The sequence below is a fragment of the Cavia porcellus genome, unplaced genomic scaffold (genome assembly GCF_034190915.1).
Source record: "Cavia porcellus strain 051 isolate PalLab524CR breed Dunkin Hartley unplaced genomic scaffold, mCavPor4.1 scaffold_2, whole genome shotgun sequence".
NCBI lineage: Eukaryota > Metazoa > Chordata > Mammalia > Rodentia > Caviidae > Cavia > Cavia porcellus.
In genome coordinates this window covers 16,844,819-16,865,234 of record NW_026947485.1, presented here as the reverse complement: position 1 = coordinate 16,865,234, position 20,416 = coordinate 16,844,819, and the positions used below count along the sequence as shown (strand labels likewise).

Genomic DNA, 20,416 nt, shown 5'->3' with positions numbered 1-20,416 from the left:
TTTAAAAAAAAAAAAAAAATTAAAAAGACAGAGTGGAAATGCCCTGGGTTCAATTTGCAGAACAGGGAAAAACAAAAGAGTACATTAATGATTTCAATGGTATCTTCACAATGTAAAATACACAACTGAAAGAGAATGCTTTAATATTTAAAGTATTATCAATTTCTATAATGCAGAGATTTCATAGAATTTGTAATATTATATTACCTTTTTATCACCTCAAAGTAGATATAGATGTAATTTATTCATAGTAAATTTATTTTCTTTGAAAATTGAGTGGGTCAGTGCTGAGAAAACACAACGGCTTTCTGAGCTGGAATGTGAGACTCCTTTATTAGATCAGGGAGCATATTTCTCTCTCAGATAATTTGAACCCAGAACGACACAGAGGTTCATTCACCTGAACGTGTATATTCTAACTGCACCATGGAGTAACAGATCAGTTTCTCCAAGAGTCCTCATTTCCCCCACTGGAAGCCAAGGAAATAATGACTTTTCACTGAAGAGTGACAAACCAACCCACATTTCTGCATTGTTGAGATGCTTAACTGATAAGCATGCATAAGAGATACTTTCTGAATGGAGAATCCAATTGGAGAAAAACAGGGAAGAGAGAATAAGGGGTTCTCCTATGACGTCCCTTAACTATACCTGACATAACTGATTTTAAAAATTCCATAATCCTGACATTACTTGATAAGCAATTTTATAAAAGTAGTTTTTAAAAATCACTGAAATATATACACTAAAAAAGTTAATGGTATAAAATATGATAAAATTTAGATCCACTGAAAAGCCAGAAGCCACACTTAAAATGTGCCAAATGGCCCAAACTGGGGGCTTACAAGACACAGGCGAAGGAAGCCTGTAAGGGCAGTCAGGTGTCCACTTGCTCAGCAAGTGTCCTGACATGAAGAGAGACTTTTCCTTTGACCAGCCTGGTCGGCCCTCCTGTAGAGCCCGGAGAGAAGAAAGAAGGTTAAGAAAAAGTCCGAATTTGCAAAGTCAACTAGAAATTAAGTTTTAGGGAAATAGTTCTGTTAATGAAGATTATCCAGCTGCCTATGTCAAAATGTATTGATTCACCCCTTCCCTCCTGAAATGCTTTGTATTCTTCTCCTATAACTGTTATAGGAATTTTCTATACTGTTACAGCAATTGTTAACATGTCTGCTTGCCTATCCTATGCTGAGCTTGTAGTAGACTGACTCATTCATCTCTGTATGCCTAAAGCCTGTTACATGAAATGTTGTGAGTAAATACAGACAAAATATTAGACTATAGGCCAGGCGTGGGGGTACATGCCTATAATCTCAGCAATCAGGAAGATGAAGCAGGAGAATTATCTTGAGTTCAAGGCCAGCCTCAAGTACATAGTAAGACTCTGTCTCAAAAAAAAAAAAAAAATAGAATATAGATTCTAGATATAAAAAAGTTAAGAATAACATAGTTCATGAATCCTCAAAGATACAAACCAAATAAGTCTAATACTAAGCAATATGGAAGGAATGAAAGATATTAGAAAATCAGCAGTTTGCATCCAATGTAATAATCAGACAAGAAATGGTACTGGATGCTAAAACTAATGGGCAAAACTAGGCTGAAGAGAAGAATTTTACAGGCTCAAAATTTCCCCTCACAAAATAATTACTAACTCCAAAATATTTTTAAATGTATGGCTGGGGATGTGGCTCAGTGGTAGACTTTTTGTCTTGCATCCACAAGGCCATGGCTTCAATCCCTAGTCCACATACACTTGCTTGCAGACATACACACTCACACACACACACACACACACACACTCACAATAATAATAGTAAAATAAACATCTTTACAACAGAGAAATCTTACAGATACTAACAAGTAAAATAAACATCACCAGTAACAGGGAAAAAACTGTTACCATGTATCATACAACAGGATGTAAGGAAAATATGTAAAATTTTGTTTATAAAATGTATTGTCCAGATAAAATTATAAGGAAATATTAGATAAACCCAGAGTCATGGGTAGTTTCCAAACAGTGACCAGTAATCTTCATAAACAACCTAAGCATAAAAGTCAAGGAAGGAGGAAATTTTCCAGAATAAGTGAGATGACTAGGTACCACACAGATCCTGGATCACAACCTTGTGTCATAAAAGATGTTAGTGAGACAATTGTGCCTAACACAAGAAGCTTTTTTGGACTCTTCTTGCAATTATTCTGGAAGTGTGAAATTGATCTGAATCTAAAAGGAAAAAAACTTAAAGCACGAGTCCTTGACTATGAGTCCAGTGATCAAATGTCTTAATGGTCAAATTCATGTAAGAAATAATCTGATACATGTGTTATCATACAGTAAACACACAATAAATGAAGACTCACTAAATGCGTCACAGTGAATTATCAGGATTGTCATCATTAGTATTTAACATTCAGGTAGTGCCCACACTGCTGTACATAATATAACAAATGTAACAGCTCTTCACAGGAACTACTCTTCTAAAAAAACAAAAATTAGTATAAACATCTCCCAAATGCCATACTTATAAAGAACCAAGGTTTAGACCTCACAAAGGCAAAACTAGACACAGACTATTACATTCCCTTGTATTTCAGGGTAAAGGAGGCACAAATCCAGGTGTCTTTGTACTACCAAATTACTGCCCTGTAGTTTGAAAGGACTGACAGTGACATCCCATTTATGGTCATGGCCAATTTAGTGGTACAGAAGAGGTGTGAAATCCCATGCCATCAACATTTCATCAAAGTCGTGATGCTTATTTCTTAGGAATATTGACAACTTCCTGCACAAGCACTCTGCTCACCTGAATTTCAGTACAGCAGGGCTCAGTGGTATCAGCAAAGGCACCTGAACATACCTCTGGCTGGGGACTGCTCCAACCTTCAAAACAGGGCACCCTGACACCCCCCTCTACAGCCAAGAAGTCAAATTTCATCGCTCTTCAAAAACTCCCTTTAATCCTCTCATGTTCATTTATGCCAAAATCTACCCTTCCCTCATGCACTACTATTTTAACAAATGTTTGCTTATTAGCTTCTATCTATCAATTATTATTCAGACCACCAGATTTCAACCTACAGAACTGGTACAGATCAAACAACAGCATACAAGAGAGCTCATGCAAATTTTGAACTATTTCTGAAAATAACATTAGTTGGCAGAATGGCAGAAACTGGAGATAATCATTTATGCAAATATCACCATATCTGAGGCACTTCAGATAAAATAGGATCCCAAATGTACAATAGATACTGTGAATAGGGAAGAAACTATTCAAAAGAAAAGAGAAACTGTGATGGGGGAAAGGGGAAGGAAGGAAGGGATACGAAAAGAAATTTTATATATATATATATATATATATATATATATATATATATATGATAGCTAAGATGTTTATACTGCTAATTTCTCTTACTTAGTTCATTGAAAAAATTTGTACTAACATTGTTTGGACAATATCTCATGCTATGTTTTGTACGCTGATTAACTACTCTGAAGAAAACAATGTGCAATGTATTATAATTGTTACTGCCCTGTTATCTTGATTTGAAATTGTTTAAATTTCTTTGTTTTTAAAGTGAAAAAATATTTTTAAAATTTTATTGGTAAGTGAATAATAATAACAATAATATATTGAATGCTTACTAAGGGCAGGACAAGATTCTAAATATTTAAAATCCATTGTTTCTTGTAATAACTCCAAAATAATATATTATTTTTAATACTGTTTTACAGTGGGAATAATGTCGTCCATAGAGGTTACATAACCATTTCAAAGCTATGCTAATAAATTACAAGAAATTCGCATTTTTCCCCAGAAAGTCTGGTTTTTAGGACCCATGCTTTATAATAGGATACTTCTCTTTCTTAGTGAGCTTTTTTTTTTTCAGTGTGGTCTCTACTGCTCTGCCAGGGATCGAACTCACGACCACCTGCTTGCAAGGCAGGTGCTTATGCCACTGAGCTAAATCCCCAGCCCCTCTTAGTGAGCTTTTACAAAACATTGTTTCCACTTTCAGTGAGCTTTTTCTGTTCTAACAGGTCTGAAATTTTAACACTTCAAGTATACAAAACTCAAGATACTACAGGATATACAGAAAATTCATTCACTTAAAAAATGTATTAAGTAGGTTCAAATCACTTCAAGAATACAATATGTATTTGAAATGGAAACATAATCTGATAAGCATCAATGACACATATTGGGATTTAGATTAATGAGTAAAACATCAATAGCAATTTTATTTATAAAAAGAAGTGAAAAGCTTCACTTGCCCACATTCCCAATTCTTGCCCATGGTTACAGGATTATACCTGTCCCAATCTCTGGAGAAATATGTTGTCTTGGTTACTTTTCTCTGGTTGCTGAGAGAAAATACCTGACACCCAAAATGAAGGGAAGGAAAAGTTTGTTTAGCTTACAGGGTTTTTTGGCAGTTTCATTCCATAATCAGCTGGTTCCAAGGCTGGGTGGCGTGGCTGAGGGAAAGCCATTCACCATGGCTGCTGCAAATTCCAAAACCAGAGCAGAAGGGGAAAAAACAAAAAAGTGGCTGGAGAGCAGACCTCTTTCCTCTCTTATATTCTATGCGGGTCACCTGGCCCTGGGCGGTGCAGCACTCACACGGCCAATCCCAGCGCAAGACAAGGAACCAATCACAAACGCTAGAATCAGCCACCTTCAAAAGGTCCCACCCCTTTGCCCCCACTATGATCACTGACGTTTTGGGGGGACATGTAAATACAAACCATGACATATAACACATGTGTTTCTGAAAATATCCCCAAATGGCAAATTTACAAATATCAAAGATAGAAGCTGTAAACTTAGGACACACACACACACACACACACACACACACACACACACACGACAACTCTTTCTCTCTGAGATTTAAAACAAAAAAACTTTTGGTGCTAGAGTGTACATGCTTCACATGTGCAAGGCCCTGCGTTCAATCTTCAGTGCCAAAAAACTTAATTTTTTATAAGCATACCTATTAAATAATAAAAAAATTACAAACCATTTGATTATTATATCCTTTTTTTAAACTTCTAGTATGTTTATGTATATGAAATAAATTTAAACATTTTTGGTAAGCAGAATTCATATTCTCTGAAAGGAGATAAAAACAAACTTGAACAAACTTCAAAAATGAACTTAGTAACAAAGTGGCTCAGCTGTACTTTACTTCATGTTCCTTGTTTGGAAAAAGTCAGCTCTTTCTAAAATCTTAGCTGTGCACTGAGCCATGCTGGGGCTTTTCTTGGCTGAGTCTCTTGCTTTGTATTATCTTTTAGGAAACCACATCTGGAAAGATTGTTTTTCACTCAACATGATAACTTTTTCTGTATTCTTCTCACGCTTAACTGTCCTACAGAGAGGATTCATGGTATTAATATATGGACGAAAGAATGAATATACATTTATTCATGCTATGTTGGCTGAATATAGACTTGCTTGTCCATACTCAGGACTTTCTGATTGCATGATTTTAAAATCCTGAGTGCCTAGTTAAAAAATAAATAAATGTTCACAAAGCAAGTCTTTCCTGTGTGGCCACATTCTCAGTGTGGTCTCTACTGCTCTGCCAGCCCAGTCACTTAACTGGAAAGCTCCTTCTTTGATGATATTTAGCTCGTGACTTTGACATCAATGAGCATGAGCAACAAAAGTTTTAAACTTTTAATTACTACTTAAATCTTAATTGAATATGTGTTGCTAAGTTATGACATTCAGTAGAATAAGTACATCAAGTGTGTTTTTAACCTGTAACATTTCCAAGTTTTAATCGGGTATCAGAAGGTAACCCTAGTATTACATCAATAAACATTTGTACATAGCTATAATATAAAATAAGTGATCTAGCTTCTCAAATTAAAAAGGCCTAGATTCAACATGCCACTGTAATCGTGAGCAAATTATCACCTTAAGCTGATCTGCTTTTCTATAAAATTAACTACTAATATTACTGAAAGGACTGCATAATCATCTTTAATTTCTAAATCCAGACATAAAAGAATTAACACTGGTATGTTACAACAGCTTTCAGAAGAAAGTGAGATTTAAAAAGAATAATTCAGGCTAGTGATGAGACAGAGTTTATATCAGAATGGTAACAGCACAAATGTAGATGAAAGGAAACTTCAGATTTTTTTAGGGATAAGATGATAAAACAAGTAATTTAAGATCACTTTAAAATGGGAATTGGATTATGCTAGCACTTTTCTTAAAATTTTTTCACATTTTTATATTGTACTTAGAATAAAATTTATTTTTTATTCTGTTTCATACCAGTTTTCTAGGTGAGAGAAAATGGAAAATCTATACAATTTCTGTTCTTAAAACTGCTTGAAGCCATCAGAGAGCTACAAAGACAATGTAGATTTTGGGGGAAAGATCAAAAGAAGCTCAGAGAAATTAACCTAATCTTTGTAGCCAGCTGCAAAACTAAATTCTCTCAGGAGAAAGGTGACATTTGACAGAGTCATAAATCATTACTAAAAAAATTTTATTTACAATGTAGGAAGACAATTTGATAAAAACTAGAAAAACAAAGAGGCAAAGTTTGATTTCAAAAATAGAAGACAAAAAGGTCCACAGATATCCAGGTGATATCACCTGACAGGGGCTTCAAGCCACATATTTAAGATCTGCACATTCCTCACAAAAGAAAACACACATACACACACACACACACACACACACACACACACACACATACGGCAAAGCTAATGGAAGTTCTTCAGGCACAAGGAAACTAACCCTCGATGGCACCTTAAGATATTCAAGGAAAAGAGCAAAATAAATGTTAGATAATAGGAAGCAGGGACACGGGTCTTGGGGATCAAGAGATGGTGGGGAGGGCAAGGCAGAAGAGGAAGAAAGGATCTGAGATGGGTCATGTGCATGTGCCAGCTCCCCACGAGGAATGTGATCATCACATAACACAAACACGTAGTAGTAAAGATGCAAACTGAAAAATATTTACAAAAGAGATTCAAGACAAAACAGTACAGAAAAGATAAATATGCAAATAATAGTCATATTTTACAGGATCTTAAATGTGTAAATGTAAAAATTTAACCACAAAAGCTCGTATCACAAGGGAGGAAAAATGGGTTTAAAATGTTTTATATCTTTCTATTTTCCAGAAAGTATAACTGGTAGAAGTGGTAGTGTACATGCATGTTGTAAACATGATAACAAAATGAACAGCGAAAGAACTGATAACACTAAAGGGGAAAAGATTAAAGCAGTAACTCTAGCTGGAGATTTAGTGCAGTGGCATAAGCACCTCCCTGGCAAGTGCAAGTTGTGAGTTCAAGCCCAGGTACCGAATAATAATAATAATAATGTTTAAAAGAAAAAATATAAAATGGCCATGCCAATGGGAAAATATGATAAATTTAAACACAAATGGTAACTTTTAGTTAACTATGTAAAGACTAAATGAAACACATTCTCATTTAAGACACTATAAATAAATAGTCAATTCCTTATTTGGGTCTTTCAGCTTCATATTCTGTCATTTTCTCCCTTGGGTGCCACACCAATCTACCCACTTCTCTACTCCTTTAAGTGATTTTCCATCTCAGAGCCTCCAAACACAAACTTCTCTCTTCCTGAATCGCCCCTTCCTCTGTTTCTTTCCCAGGTCTTTATCAAAAGAAGTCAGTCCCACTGTTTTCTCCTCCTCAGCCTTTCGTTTCTCCCATAGCACTTTCCATCTAATTTGTTTTACTAACTTTTGTCTGAACGTCCTTCTAGAACTGAGCTCCACTCACTCATCATAGGACTGAGTTTGTTGTGCTCATCCGTGTAACCTTTAAAGCCAGGGGTATGACAACAATAAGCTCCCTGTCCTTGTGGCCCCACTTTCCAATGTAGGACAGACACAGCACTCATCTTTTTTGCTTACAGCTGAATCCCACACACTTGGAAGCATGAGACAGCCATTCAAATACTTCTGGAGTGAATGTTTACTCTATTTGCCAGAAACCACACCAGGTGACTTACAAAGCTGCTTGCATAACACATCCCTGTAAGAGGTAGTGTTGCCATTTCAAGGTGAGAAGATTGCCCAGTCTATTGGTTTAGGCCATTTGGCTCTGTCCATTATCTTCAAATATCACTACTACCATATGTCTTTGGACTTTCCCTTACCGTATCTGCTAGTTCCCAAAACCACTATGATTAAGATCACTGAAATCTGTAACCCTCAAAAGTTTCCAACAGGTGGTAGAAAAGCAGTACTGTAAGTCACTAGCTGGTACTTCATCTAAATCCGCGATGCTTCTCTACCTTTGGTGCAATGAGCAGAATCCATGTAAATTTCTAAGACATCACATACCTCTGAAGCATAAAGTACAGAACACAGAAAGTCAGAGGGGAAATGTCTATTCATATGGCTTTTTTTGCACTCATTGCAGATTTCCTTTGAGCCAGCTACTCTGGGACACGCACAGATCTGACAACCCAGGTCGGTCATAAATGTTAAGCCAATGCAAAACATTCCACTATGTAGAAGCAAAGGTATCTAAAATAGCCAGGGAAATTTTCAGTAGGATAGTTTATGATGTCACTACTCTTGCCACTTAAAAGTCTCATCTTCCTGGCATCCTTAGCCCCAAAAGTTTAAGTTCCAAAGAAAAGTTTTCTAAATCTGGCTGATTTAGACATGTTAAAAATCTTAGGAAGTGTTACAATATAAATTACTGGCCCTTTCCCACAGAGACTTGATTCCAAATGTGTGAAGCAAAGTCTAAGGATTTTTAAAATCTCTTGAAGCCATCCTGAAGTATAACAAATTTTGAAAAATGTCCCATAGAATACCGGTTTTTCAGTGACTCATGTATCTCGATTCATGATGGACTAAGGGAAATAAAACTAGTTTAACATCTAATACTTTTACTGAGTGGATGCCCATAATTTCTAATCACATGCTGTTTATTATTTCTGCATTAAAAAATACTGTAACAGGAAAAAATATTCATATTCTCTTTGCATGCGAAGTTGAAATGGGAAGAGTTCGTCCTCAAATATACTACTCTATATCAAACATCTTCTACACAAACTAGTTGAACCTAGATTTTCATACATTTCCACTGCTCAGTATAGTCTCACAGTGTTATTCAGCAAACATGCTCGTGAAAAAACTTTTACGAGTGTGAATTTCTGTAGTATTGGAATTATTTTAAAGTTTATTCTATTTTTTAAATTTTCAGGATTTCTTGTATGCATCCTAAAGATTTAACCAAGTGCCTCAAGCATGTATTCTACAACTGAACTGTAACCGCCATTCTATCTTAAAATTTTAGCAGTTGACTGAATTGTTAATCTGTAATTAACTTTAATAAATCTGGAGATCTTGTAAGACCACAGATTGGTAGGTTCAGCTCCAAAGTTTCACATTTCCAGGTCTGGAGGGGAGCCTGAGATTTTGCATTTCTAGAATGTTCTTAGATAACATTGATATTTCTGGTTCAGGGAAAACACTCTTGAGAACCACTGTGTTAACTCATTCCAATTCCGTCTAAAACAGGTCATACAATACATACCTGCACCAAAAGTGGACTACTACTCCAGGTAACACTTCTGGTTTAACACTGCTTTAGTTTCTTATTATAGAATCAGGGTAGAGACAGTTCAAGAAAAAAAGTAGGTTTTATGTTTCCCAAGGGTTTTCTACTCAATGTGCTTATATTCAATCCTGCCAGAATGGATAATCTCATCTATAAAACACAAGCAGAAGACATAAAAGTAAGTCCAAAAACTGGAAGTAACTGACTAGAAAATAACAGCACATATAGCTTCCTGCACACACAAATATGCACCATCATCCACAGATGTGCCCACAAATTCTGGCAACTTTCCATAAAAACATCAGCATACAGATTCTTGTTTACCATTAAATCATGAGTTACTGATAAAAATTTTGAGGCACTTTTCAAGTTCCAAATTTTTTTAATTCTACAAAATGAGATATTCTAATTTATATCTGTGCCCCCAATCCTATGATTTAAAATAGTTAGGGAAAGTATGATTATACTATGCCAAAATGGACTGACCCTTTAGAAAGGTAAGGAAATGACCTAGGTTTCAAGAGAATTCAGTATGTTTAGACTTTCTCAAGTTTGCTAAGCTCGTATTTTGTACTGTGGTAAACAATAAGAAAACAAATAAGAGCTTGTTCTATCATACCCCTATTCCAAAGGAATTTCTTCAGATATCTTTCAGAAAATATTCTAGCTATTAATAATGATCCACTAAATGTTATATCTCAGGTGTTTTGCTAAGTTTCATTTAATTCTTTGAATCTCCAATAGTAAGTATAATCTTCAGTTTTCAAATGAAGAAATTAAGGCTGAAAGCATATTAAATTCCCCAATATAAAAGTAGTTAAAGGTTGATTCAGTACTCAAATGTGAACTTTTATGGCAATTATCAATGATACCACAGGCTTCACAATATAGCTAATTCCTACTGACTAGTAAAAGGTACCATTTATTGGTTTTATGAATTGTGATTGTAGTTTGTACACATTATGTCACTCAATCCTTCCAAAGTTGTGGCAGTTTTCATTTTACCAGTAGAGCATTCCTACGTTTCCTTACTTGCTAAAAAGTCACCAAAATAACTGAGTCAGGAACGAGCTTCCTTCAAAGCTCACACTGCTGTTGACCAGTATTATTAGTTCCTCCTCCACCAGCCCTCTACTGGGTATTACTTTCCACTTGTACACATAGAATTAGATAAATAGTCTCGCTATGGTTTGTTGACACTATTATATTTGACTTTCAAATACCTTAACTTCTAATTTGTAGTTCGGCATTTTGTATTGGTTCACACGAAGGCTTTATTTAAACACCACACTATCCCACAACTCCACTATCCATATCCAGAATGTTCTGAATTTAAAACTCAAACCTCTAAAGGCCTCCATCTGTGCCTCCACAGTGATAACATATACAAGATTCTAGATGTACCAGCTAAATACTGATTTTTGTATTATTGAATTTGAGTATACTTTTTGGCATCTTTGATTTCCACTGATAAAATTAGTTTGCATAAATGATGAAACTACCAAGTAGACCCTTCAAACACTACCATGGACTCCATTCAAGGTCATTATGAATAAGTAAAACTCTTTTCCATTGTCAGACACCTCGTATAACATTTGAAGTCTATGCTTTGTTCTCTGCTCATAAGCCACTATCTACAGACTAGTCATTTTTCATTTACATATATTTATATGATTAACTACACTATTTGACTTCCAATAAGGATTTAATTCATTTTATAATGATTATTACTGAGCCTATGACATTTAAAAGTATACAACTGTTAGGCCATTTTAGAACAACTCTTGAGCATTTAAATCTCCTAAGGTGTCTGTGTTCTGTGTAATTTGGAGTTGTCTCATCCTAAGTAATTGCAAATGTAAGATTTTAGTAATTATCTTAGGTGCTGGGAATTCTAGATACCTATAGGTCTAAATATAAGCTCCAAAACAGACACACACACACACTCACATACACATACAAAGAGACAGAGAAAGAGACAAACAGAGAGATGGAGACTGGGCGGGTAGAGAGAGAGGGGGGCTGAGTTGGAGATGTGTACCTTTAAAAATCAGAAATATATATAGTATATATAAAAGTACTGCCTAAACAACTCCTCTGGGTATATTTTGAGATCCTTTATTATTAGCCTATGGTATCGGTAGCTAGAATAGGTGAAGAATGTGACACCAATTTTAAAAATCTTGTAAGTTTTATAAACTTTCATAAATAAAAACTTATGCAATGTTCATGCCATTTTTCTTTTTTCACTAAATATTAAAAATTCATGGGTTTGCTTATCAAATTACTAGGCTAGAAAGTAAAGGTCAATACAAATTTTCCAAACAGTCAATGCTGGGCTGGGGATTTAGCTCGGCAGCCTAACGGTCTGCCTGGCAAGCTCCAGGTCCTGAGTTCAACCCCAAGTACCAAAAAAAAAAAAAAAAAAAGTCAACGTAAAACTAGTTTACGTAGCAAGTAAAAAATTTAGGAAGGCAATAGTCTTTGATGTCTGATGTCTGTATCATCTGAGAAAATATGAACTATTATAAAACTAGCCCACATGATCAAAGTTGTTTTTACACAATTAAATGCATCAGCAAAAGCAGAAATATATACACACTCAAAATCAAACACTGTTACCCTAATTCCTCAAGTAGTTTATTGGTAGTTATTATCTACATTTCTATAAATATAAACATTCTAAATAATCATTACTAGTGCAAGTACATTTATATGAGAGCTCCACAGGAAGCTACTTTATTTTGTGTATAACAAGAACCAAGTTTCCAAAATTTCAAGTTGTGCCACTGGAAAACCAATAAAGCAGACAAAACTTAAACCCAAAATAAAAACCCAAAACCTGCTAACAAAGTGCATTTCTCTTGATGACTTCAGGATAAATAGCTGTTGGCTTTACAAACAGGAAATAAATACACTTACTTGCCAATATATGACTACTAGAATTAAGTTTCTCCCTACAAGAATTAAACAAAGATCTTCCCTTCTTATAAAATTTTGTTTTTATTACAATACAAACAGCACCAGTGAATCTTCGTAAAACAGCTTTGCTACTATTCTTATCTGCAGTACTGTGCCAATTCTTCCCATAATCAGGACTGCACAGGCCTAGCAATACTGTTCAGCTGGTAAACAAAAAATTAAAGCTCAGAACGCATATATGTATCTTACACTTTTTCATTCCACAGCATATCGGGTGTTGTTCTATAAAGATTTTGCTCTTCCCAAAATACTACAAAAATATATGAAAAAACACGTTTTCAGCCAGCAAATATTAACAAATGTCTTTTAGCTAGAGACTATTCATTTACTGTAATTATATCTTCTTGAGTGAATTCAATAATTGTTTTCTTTGTAAGTCCATATATGTATCTAAGCATATGTATTTATAATTAATCTATGTGCCCATATTTACTATATAAGAATCAAGCAGACTTTAGGTTATTCATATGAAAGTGCTTCTGACAACCAAACATTTCTCTATTAGCACCAAATCCCAAGAACGTTGTTTTAAAATTGTATAGGAAGATGCATAGCTATTTCTATAAAGTAAACTACACACCAAAACATGCTTTGTCAAAACTAGTCCATGCACTTGAAGATACCTCAAACATCTTATTTTTATTAAAATTAGATCAACATTTTTTTTTTTGGCTTTTTGAGACAAGGTCTCACTGTGCAGTTCAGGTGGTCTTGAGCTCACTTTGTAACCCAGGATGGTCTCAAACTTGCAAGGATCCTCCTGCCTCAGCCTCCGGAGTGCTGAAATTATGGGCATGTGCCACCATGCCCAGCTTAGACGAAGTTTTTAAAAAACTGTCTAAAGTTATAACATTAAATTATTTGATTCCAGAAAATGCTAACAACTATCCAGCCAAAACTTAAAAAAGCAAACACTTCCTCCTGTCCCAGCACAATCAATATAGATTAGCATAACTGTGTGTGTGCATATTAATCTACCTTAACATTTCCACTCACCAGCATTTTATTTTAACATACAAAGCCTTGTAGGCAATTTCTCTGCAAAGACTTCCTCCTAAAAGATACAAACACAAAAAACACTAAGACACACTCTTCAAAGTTTTATTTCATTAACTTCAGATCAAATTTCCACAACTATTTTCTGGTCAATTTACTATCTTGCTTGCCTTCCCAAAATGGTAGTACCAGAACACATGGGGTAGGAAGAAGAGACCTCTTTAAGAAGCACTGCATTTGCTCATCTTCCACAAGGAAACAGAGTTGGGCATCTGACTGTTCAACAAAACAAAGCTTTAATAGCATCCAGGAGGGCAAACAGGCAAACCAGGCTGTAGACACGCTTCCATTCGCCAAATTCAGACCAGAGAAAACCTACTTCACACAGATATAAAAGGTATCGAATTCATCTCTTCTTTTTCTGTTGCCGCAACATTTTTCTTCTTTTAATTATCATATCATGCAGTTTCTCAAGTCCTTCTTTGAGTCCATCACCTATGATTGCACAGGTGGGCTGCAAGTGCCAAGGAGTTGATGAGCTCAGTTCACCCATTGCTAACAATTTCTCGATTTCTGTGAGAGACAGTGAGTTCCTCAGATCTTGTTTATTAGCAATTATAAGAACGGGGACTCCTTGATTTTCAGATATCCTAGTTATTTTATGGAGTTCAGTTTTGGCTTCTTCCATCCTTTCAACATCAACCGAGTCCACAACAAACACTATGCCATCTGTGCATCTGGTGTACGACTTCCACAGGGGTCTTAATTTCTCTTGACCACCTACATCCCAGAAGTGAAAAGTGACTGTTTTAGAATTTCCCAAAGTTACCTTGATTTTCTCGGTGTTAAATCCTTTGGTTGGTACAGTATTTACAAATTCATTGAACTGCAACCTGTATAAGACTGTTGTTTTTCCAGCACAGTCCAAACCCAGAATAACAATGTGATAGGACTGAAAGGAAGGAAGGCTGGACAGGATAGACGTCTGGTCTGACAGTCCATTCCCCATTTCCAGGGGCAGTTTGAGGGTCCCAAACTGAAATACTTTCTTCCTACTGCTTTGGAATTTCTTTTCCTTGGTGATCCAGCTACCAGACTGCTGGGGAAGAAATGGACACGTTATTCTTGGGGAAGTAATATGCTAAAACAAGTCTTCTCTATTTTTCCTAAAAGAGCAATGAAAGGCGCCTGATAAAACTTGCTTCAGTAAACAAACCACCTGAGACAAAAACGTAAGCAGTACAAGGCAAACGCTGGAATAACTGTAACCCAAATTCTCAGATTCACTCAAATCGGTATAGGGTGTACTTTTGTATACTGCCCTCGGTCCCCAACCCTCAACGGACCTCATTCTGAAGACAACCCAGTCACCAGAATCTGGTCGAAGTCGCCGTAACCACGGAAGTCCAACCTTCCCGCAGCCTCCCTTTTTATTTTTTTCTTTTTTTTTATTTTTGGCAGAAAACTCATAAAGGTAATCTCACCTTAGAAAATCTAATACCACATGTTTAACAGCAGACTCAAGACCACTATTACACGCCCCATCCCATTTCAAAAAAAACGCTCTCACCTCCAAAAGCGGAGTCTGCGTCCCAACCAGAAAGCATTGGCAGCGTTTGCAGTGCGAGGGCAGCGCCCCACGTCCGCTCAGCTCAGACCTCCAAGCAGCTCTGGCAGTTACTGCGTTGGAAACCTTGGACTCACACTCCGGCCACGCCCACCTCTTCCGGCCCACCCATAATCTGCGATCCCATTGGTCATCCGCGCAAAAGCAGCCACGCCACCCCGCCCCCGTGGCCCCATTGGCCAGGGCAGCTGCCGCTCTCAGCTGGGCTGCACAGGGCTCTGGGCCGGTCCACAGACACCACCTGTTGCCCTTGAGTCAGGAAACCCGGCGGCCTCGGAGGGAGCGATAGGCGGCCTTGAGGTGGCGGCTGCCGAGGCTGTCAGGTCGCCCTGCGCACCTGCAGCGTGCCCCGCGGGCTTCGCGCCGCAGCCCTCACATCCGGGGCCCGCAGTGCCGCCGGCGCCGTCATTAACCCTTCGTCCGCCGGCTCGCGGGGCCGCGCCCGCCGCTCAGGCGCAAACCACCCACGCCGCGGCCGCGCCAAAAACCGCTGCCCCGCAGCAGGCTCCGCTCTGTCCATTCTCGCCGTACCTCGCTGGCCCGCGACCTCGCCCGGGCGTGACCGTCCCGTCCCCACCGCTCACCTGGGCGCTCGCCTCGTTGCCCGGTCGCGCGTCTCCCACAGCTGCTGGGACACCGGTGAGGCCCGGGCGGCGACAAGGCACAAAGCCGGCGGGCGCCGGCACCAGGCCGCGCCAACGGTGCTGCTTTCTTCCCGCCCGCCGCGGCCCCGCCCTCCCCGCGTGTGGGGCTGTGGCCGGCCAGTGGGGGGCGCGCGGGCGCCGCGTCGCCTAGCAACGACAAACAAGGTCACGTTCGAACCGCGCGGACGGCATGGAGCTGGGCGCTGCCGCCCCCCTCCCCCCTCCCCCCCCTCCCCCCTCTGCCGCCACGCGTAGCAAAATCGGTCGGCCTAGGCCGAGGGCGTCCTTGGGGGCGAAGGGCGCGTGACGTGGGGGCAGGGACTCCCGTCAGCACCGGACAGCGAGCTCCTTACATAAGAGGGTGACGTGGAGGTAGTTAAGAGCTGTCCCCAGCGGCCTGGTGCCTGGACGCGCAAACACCTGCAAACACAAGTTCATTTGCAGAAGCAAATGAACGTATCCTTACACGTGATTCTAGCTCCTTGGCCACGAGGTAGTGAGGTAAAAATATTTCACACATGACAGGAGGTTAAATGGATGTTTCTAATGATCCCAGAAAATAAGTGGTGGTGCTTGAATTGATAACCTGTCTACTAGTCATTAAATGCATAACACTTTCTATTGGATGATTCTCAATGTAATTGTGTCCTCTATCCATAAATTCACAAATATTGATTGAATAGGAGGCACAGTTCTGGGTGCTTGGAAATAGGATGGTTACCAAACAGACTGCTTTTATGAAATAGCAGTGTCTTTCTGAGCGACCAATAAGCCAAACTGTCTCATAAATTTACTTAGAAAATGTGACTGACTCTTGATAATTTCAAAGTGCTCATGAAAATACAGAGAGGTACTGATTTAAATTCTGGGGAAACATCAATGGAAAAAAAACAAGATTTTTTTTTATAATGAATGCCATATGAGATTGTAATTTGAAAGAATTTATATAGTGTACTTTTAACTAACGTATATTTTAATATGAATTGGAATTTCCCAGAGGAATTTCCGGTTTTCTCAAGATCTCTATTACAAGTGATAGTTACTGCCTTTAAGAGCAGTAGAAGAACGTGCAGACTCACCCCAATGCATAGTTTCAAAAGGATTAGTGAAATTTTGGAAATAAGAGCTAGAAATCTTACATTGCATACTTTATCAAATATTTATTGACTCTAGTATAAGCTTAAGATTGCCTTTTTAGTTATAATTCTGGAAACTCAGCCATTTACAGGAATTAGCAAAAAGATTATGAAGGACTTTTAGGGTTTATAGTAGCTTTGAAATCAGGCGGACCCTGCCAGTATTCCTTGCAAAAGTATTATTTTTTAAATCCTTTCCTGGGCTAGAAAGATAGGAAAACACTGAGAGGTTTCATCCTTGTCAAATCACTCTTACTGAATTGCACCTTAACGTTAAGCTATAAGCGTTTATCTAGAAACCCTGCGGGTCACACTCAGGAGATAATGATTTACATGTTTGAAGGGCAGAGGGAAGGAGGGAGAGAGAAGAAGGAGAGGAAGGGAAAGAAGGAGAGAGGAAGAAAAATAGACTATAAAGATCATCTATTGAGAAAAAGCTTCAAACATTTGGTCTCTCCCTTTTTACAGAGAAAATGTTCAGTGTGTCTGCCTATTGCATAAGCAGTAATAAATACATGAAAACAAGCGCCTAATGCATTGTGTAAAAAGTGATTAAGTTTATGGAACCCACTTCACTTTGCTGCATAAGCTCCCTATCAAAAGCCCTTTGAGATATTTTATTTAGATATTATGCCAGGAAAACGTTCCCTTTAGGATGCAGCTCAGAACCAGTGCAATGCTATATCCTGGGGTCCCTCAGGAAATTTCTAGGGATTCTGTGCAATAGTTTAATTTTTGTGAGGGAAACACAGTGACATCTATTGGACCATGTTAGAAACTACAACTGTTTGTACATTATCTACTTAATAAAGGAAACTGTAGGCTATGCCTTTTAGCTTGAGATGCTGTGAAAAAGTTTCATAGACACTGGGAGTTCTGTGAACCTGTATCTTTAATAATCATTTTCCAAATAATGAGGTTTTACTTGGAAGCTCTTGTAAATATGTAGGTTTCCGGGTTCCACATCAGACCTCCCAAATCACGATCATCAAAAGGGCCAGTAATTGCATTTCAAACAAATATTACAGGTAATTAATGATTAGACATTTTGAGCAAATACTATCTTTAAGAAACACATAAGACTTCTCCCTTTAAGCACCTAATTGACTTTGTTTTTATTTTTAATTAAATGTCAAACCCAGATCAAATCTAATGTCTGTAATATTCTTCCATAAGCCAGTTTTCTGCTATAATATTGAACATAAACATAGAAACTGGTATGTCCTCCTTTTGCCTCTCTCTGTTGAGTTTTTCTTTTCAAACATACTTCACTTTACTTGTTTCAAAGAATACATATTGGAATTTCCCAAACTGAAAATAGAGTAAGTAGAATGGTCTCTACCTGAAGCAAGCAGTCCAGCAGAGCTGTTAACACACACGTGTACATAATTGCTATAATGTGCAGTGGGGTTTATGAATTATAATTAGTATCAAGCCTATCTTTCATCAAACTTTACCTGACAATGGACAGGGTAGTTTAACAGACAAGTGTCATTTTTTTGTTGTTATTTAAAGAGAAGAAACAAAAACAGCAGTAAAAGGGTACAAGTAGTACAGAATTTCAAGAAAAAAAATATACAGTAAGAAATCACTAGTTAATAGATTACATATTGTCATCTTAGAAACAGTTGTCCAAATTACAAAATTAAAGCATACAAAGTGGACATTCATACAAAGAGATTGCAGACAGTTCTGTTCAATGATCCAACAAAAACTCAGTAATATGTTTATCCTACACACTTAAATATATATGCAGTTATACCCTTTAGGCAACTTTCTTTTCCTCTCTTTTTTACAATAACAATTACACTTTTTGGGTTTTATTACTCCTATAGTTCTTATTACTTTTTTTGAAGAGAATAAAACCAAATGTGACAAAACAAAACAGAGTCAGTTAGAAGGATGGACATAGTATATGATGCAAAAATAGAATAGCAGGTGATCAAAAATTATTACCATTATGCCTCTTGCTATACAAGTGTCATTTTTAAGGTTGGGATTAAGAGAACATCATCAGACAAGGTGAGAGGTCAGAATTGAAGGTAGAGGCATGAGCTGGCAAAGCACAGAGGCACAGTTTTCTGAGATGTTCAAGCAAATTCGAAAGACATTATGATTTCCCATGGGAAAAAAGAATGTGCAGAAATGGAGAATCTCAATACAGTACAAAAATGAATGCATCTTATGTCTGAAGGAATGTGTCAATATCATTCAGAAAGTTTTGTTGAAGTCCTATTCCTAATTGTCTCTTGAACAGTCCTCCTAAATGACCAAGTTGTTTCAAACTTATTTATTACGAATATATTTATCCCTTTGGCTCTGCCACAACTAAATATGATAAATGAGTAGTTTATAAACAACTAGGGGCTGAGGATTTAGCTCAGCGGCATAAGCGCCTGCCTTGCAAGCAGGCAGTCGTGAGTTCAATCCCTGGTACCAATAAAAACGAAAAAGACAATAAATAAATAAATAAACAACCAAAACATATTTCTAAGCATATTAAAGGTTGGGCACAGATCAAGGCACAGACAGATTCAGTGTCTAGTGAGGATCTCACAGTCAACACACTACTTATATAGTGGAAGGGGAATATACTTTGGGCATTAGGACTTTAACAGAAGAACCTCAGAACATTCAATCCATTACATGATACCATTATCAGCCCTGCTAAAACATGATGTAGGAGTTAAGTTTCATTGTATTAACTTGATTGGTCTGGGAGCCACCTGAGAAATTGGTGAGGCACATTTCTCTATGTGTCTGGGTAGTTCATGAAAGCACAGCCTTGGATACTGTGTCTGATCCCTGGCCTCTTCCTGGCCAAGGATCTGCTTCTCAGCAGCCATGAACTAAGCATCTTCGCTGTGCCATGCACTTCTACCATCAGTCAACCATGGGCTGAATCCCTGGGAAATGTGAGCTAAATTTAGCCTCATCTTTAAATTGTGGGTAATTGAGTGTTGTACCTCTACAAGGGGAAAACTAACATACTGTATAAGGTTACTCTCAGTCCCTATTTTGGTTGAAGCTAATTTAGTCATCCTAAATAGAAATCTCACAGCCAGTTAAAAATTTCTCTTATGCACACTAATAATTAGCCATCAATCTCCTTTTAATCCACTTTTCTCTTTTCATTCTCATTTTCACTATATATAATCTGTTTGTTTTAATCTCTCACTTCAACTAGTTAATTTTCCTGCTAAGTGACCTTTTAGCTAGTAAGCAAGAGACCAGAGATTTGTCCCGTTTGTGTGGTTCCAGAGTGTTTTATCCAACTGAACTCCAGGAGTTGATCCATCACAGTACAAAGCCAGGGTACAATTTTTGACAAAACTTTAGAAGGAGAATGTTAGAAGGAAAGCACAATCCAAAATTCCCTTAGAATTACTCCTAGATAGATCCCCTACCCGTGAGTCCAAGGACACTCTATGAACTCCTT

At 37.6% G+C, this 20,416-nt stretch overlaps 2 protein-coding genes across 5 annotated transcripts in view; both read right to left on the bottom strand.

The window, feature by feature from the left end:
* LOC134472624 (ubiquitin carboxyl-terminal hydrolase 32-like) overlaps nucleotides 1-4,866 on the bottom strand; it is a 46,288-nt gene extending 41,422 nt beyond the window's left edge. The window contains exon 1 of the mRNA XM_063234548.1: nucleotides 4,430-4,866. Coding sequence (XP_063090618.1) covers nucleotides 4,430-4,501 — 72 coding nt within the window. The 5' untranslated portion in view covers nucleotides 4,502-4,866. The remainder of the gene's footprint in view (nucleotides 1-4,429) is intronic.
* An 8,795-nt stretch (nucleotides 4,867-13,661) lies between these two features.
* On the bottom strand, nucleotides 13,662-15,952 carry Arl4a (ADP ribosylation factor like GTPase 4A). Of its 4 annotated transcripts, none has more exons than XM_005003621.4 (2): nucleotides 15,782-15,952; nucleotides 13,662-14,669 (listed from the first exon to the last, which is right to left on the bottom strand). In XM_005003621.4, exon 2 carries the CDS (start codon nucleotides 14,577-14,579, stop codon nucleotides 13,977-13,979), a length of 603 nt encoding a protein of 200 aa, XP_005003678.1. In that variant the 5' UTR covers nucleotides 14,580-14,669; nucleotides 15,782-15,952; the 3' UTR covers nucleotides 13,662-13,976. The 4 variants fall into 4 exon arrangements, with proteins under 4 accessions (XP_005003678.1, XP_013007950.1, XP_005003676.1 ...); XM_013152496.3 differs by having other exon boundaries at nucleotides 13,662-14,666; XM_005003619.4 differs by lacking the exon at nucleotides 15,782-15,952 and adding an exon at nucleotides 15,141-15,250.
* Nucleotides 15,953-20,416: the final 4,464 nt, after the last annotated feature.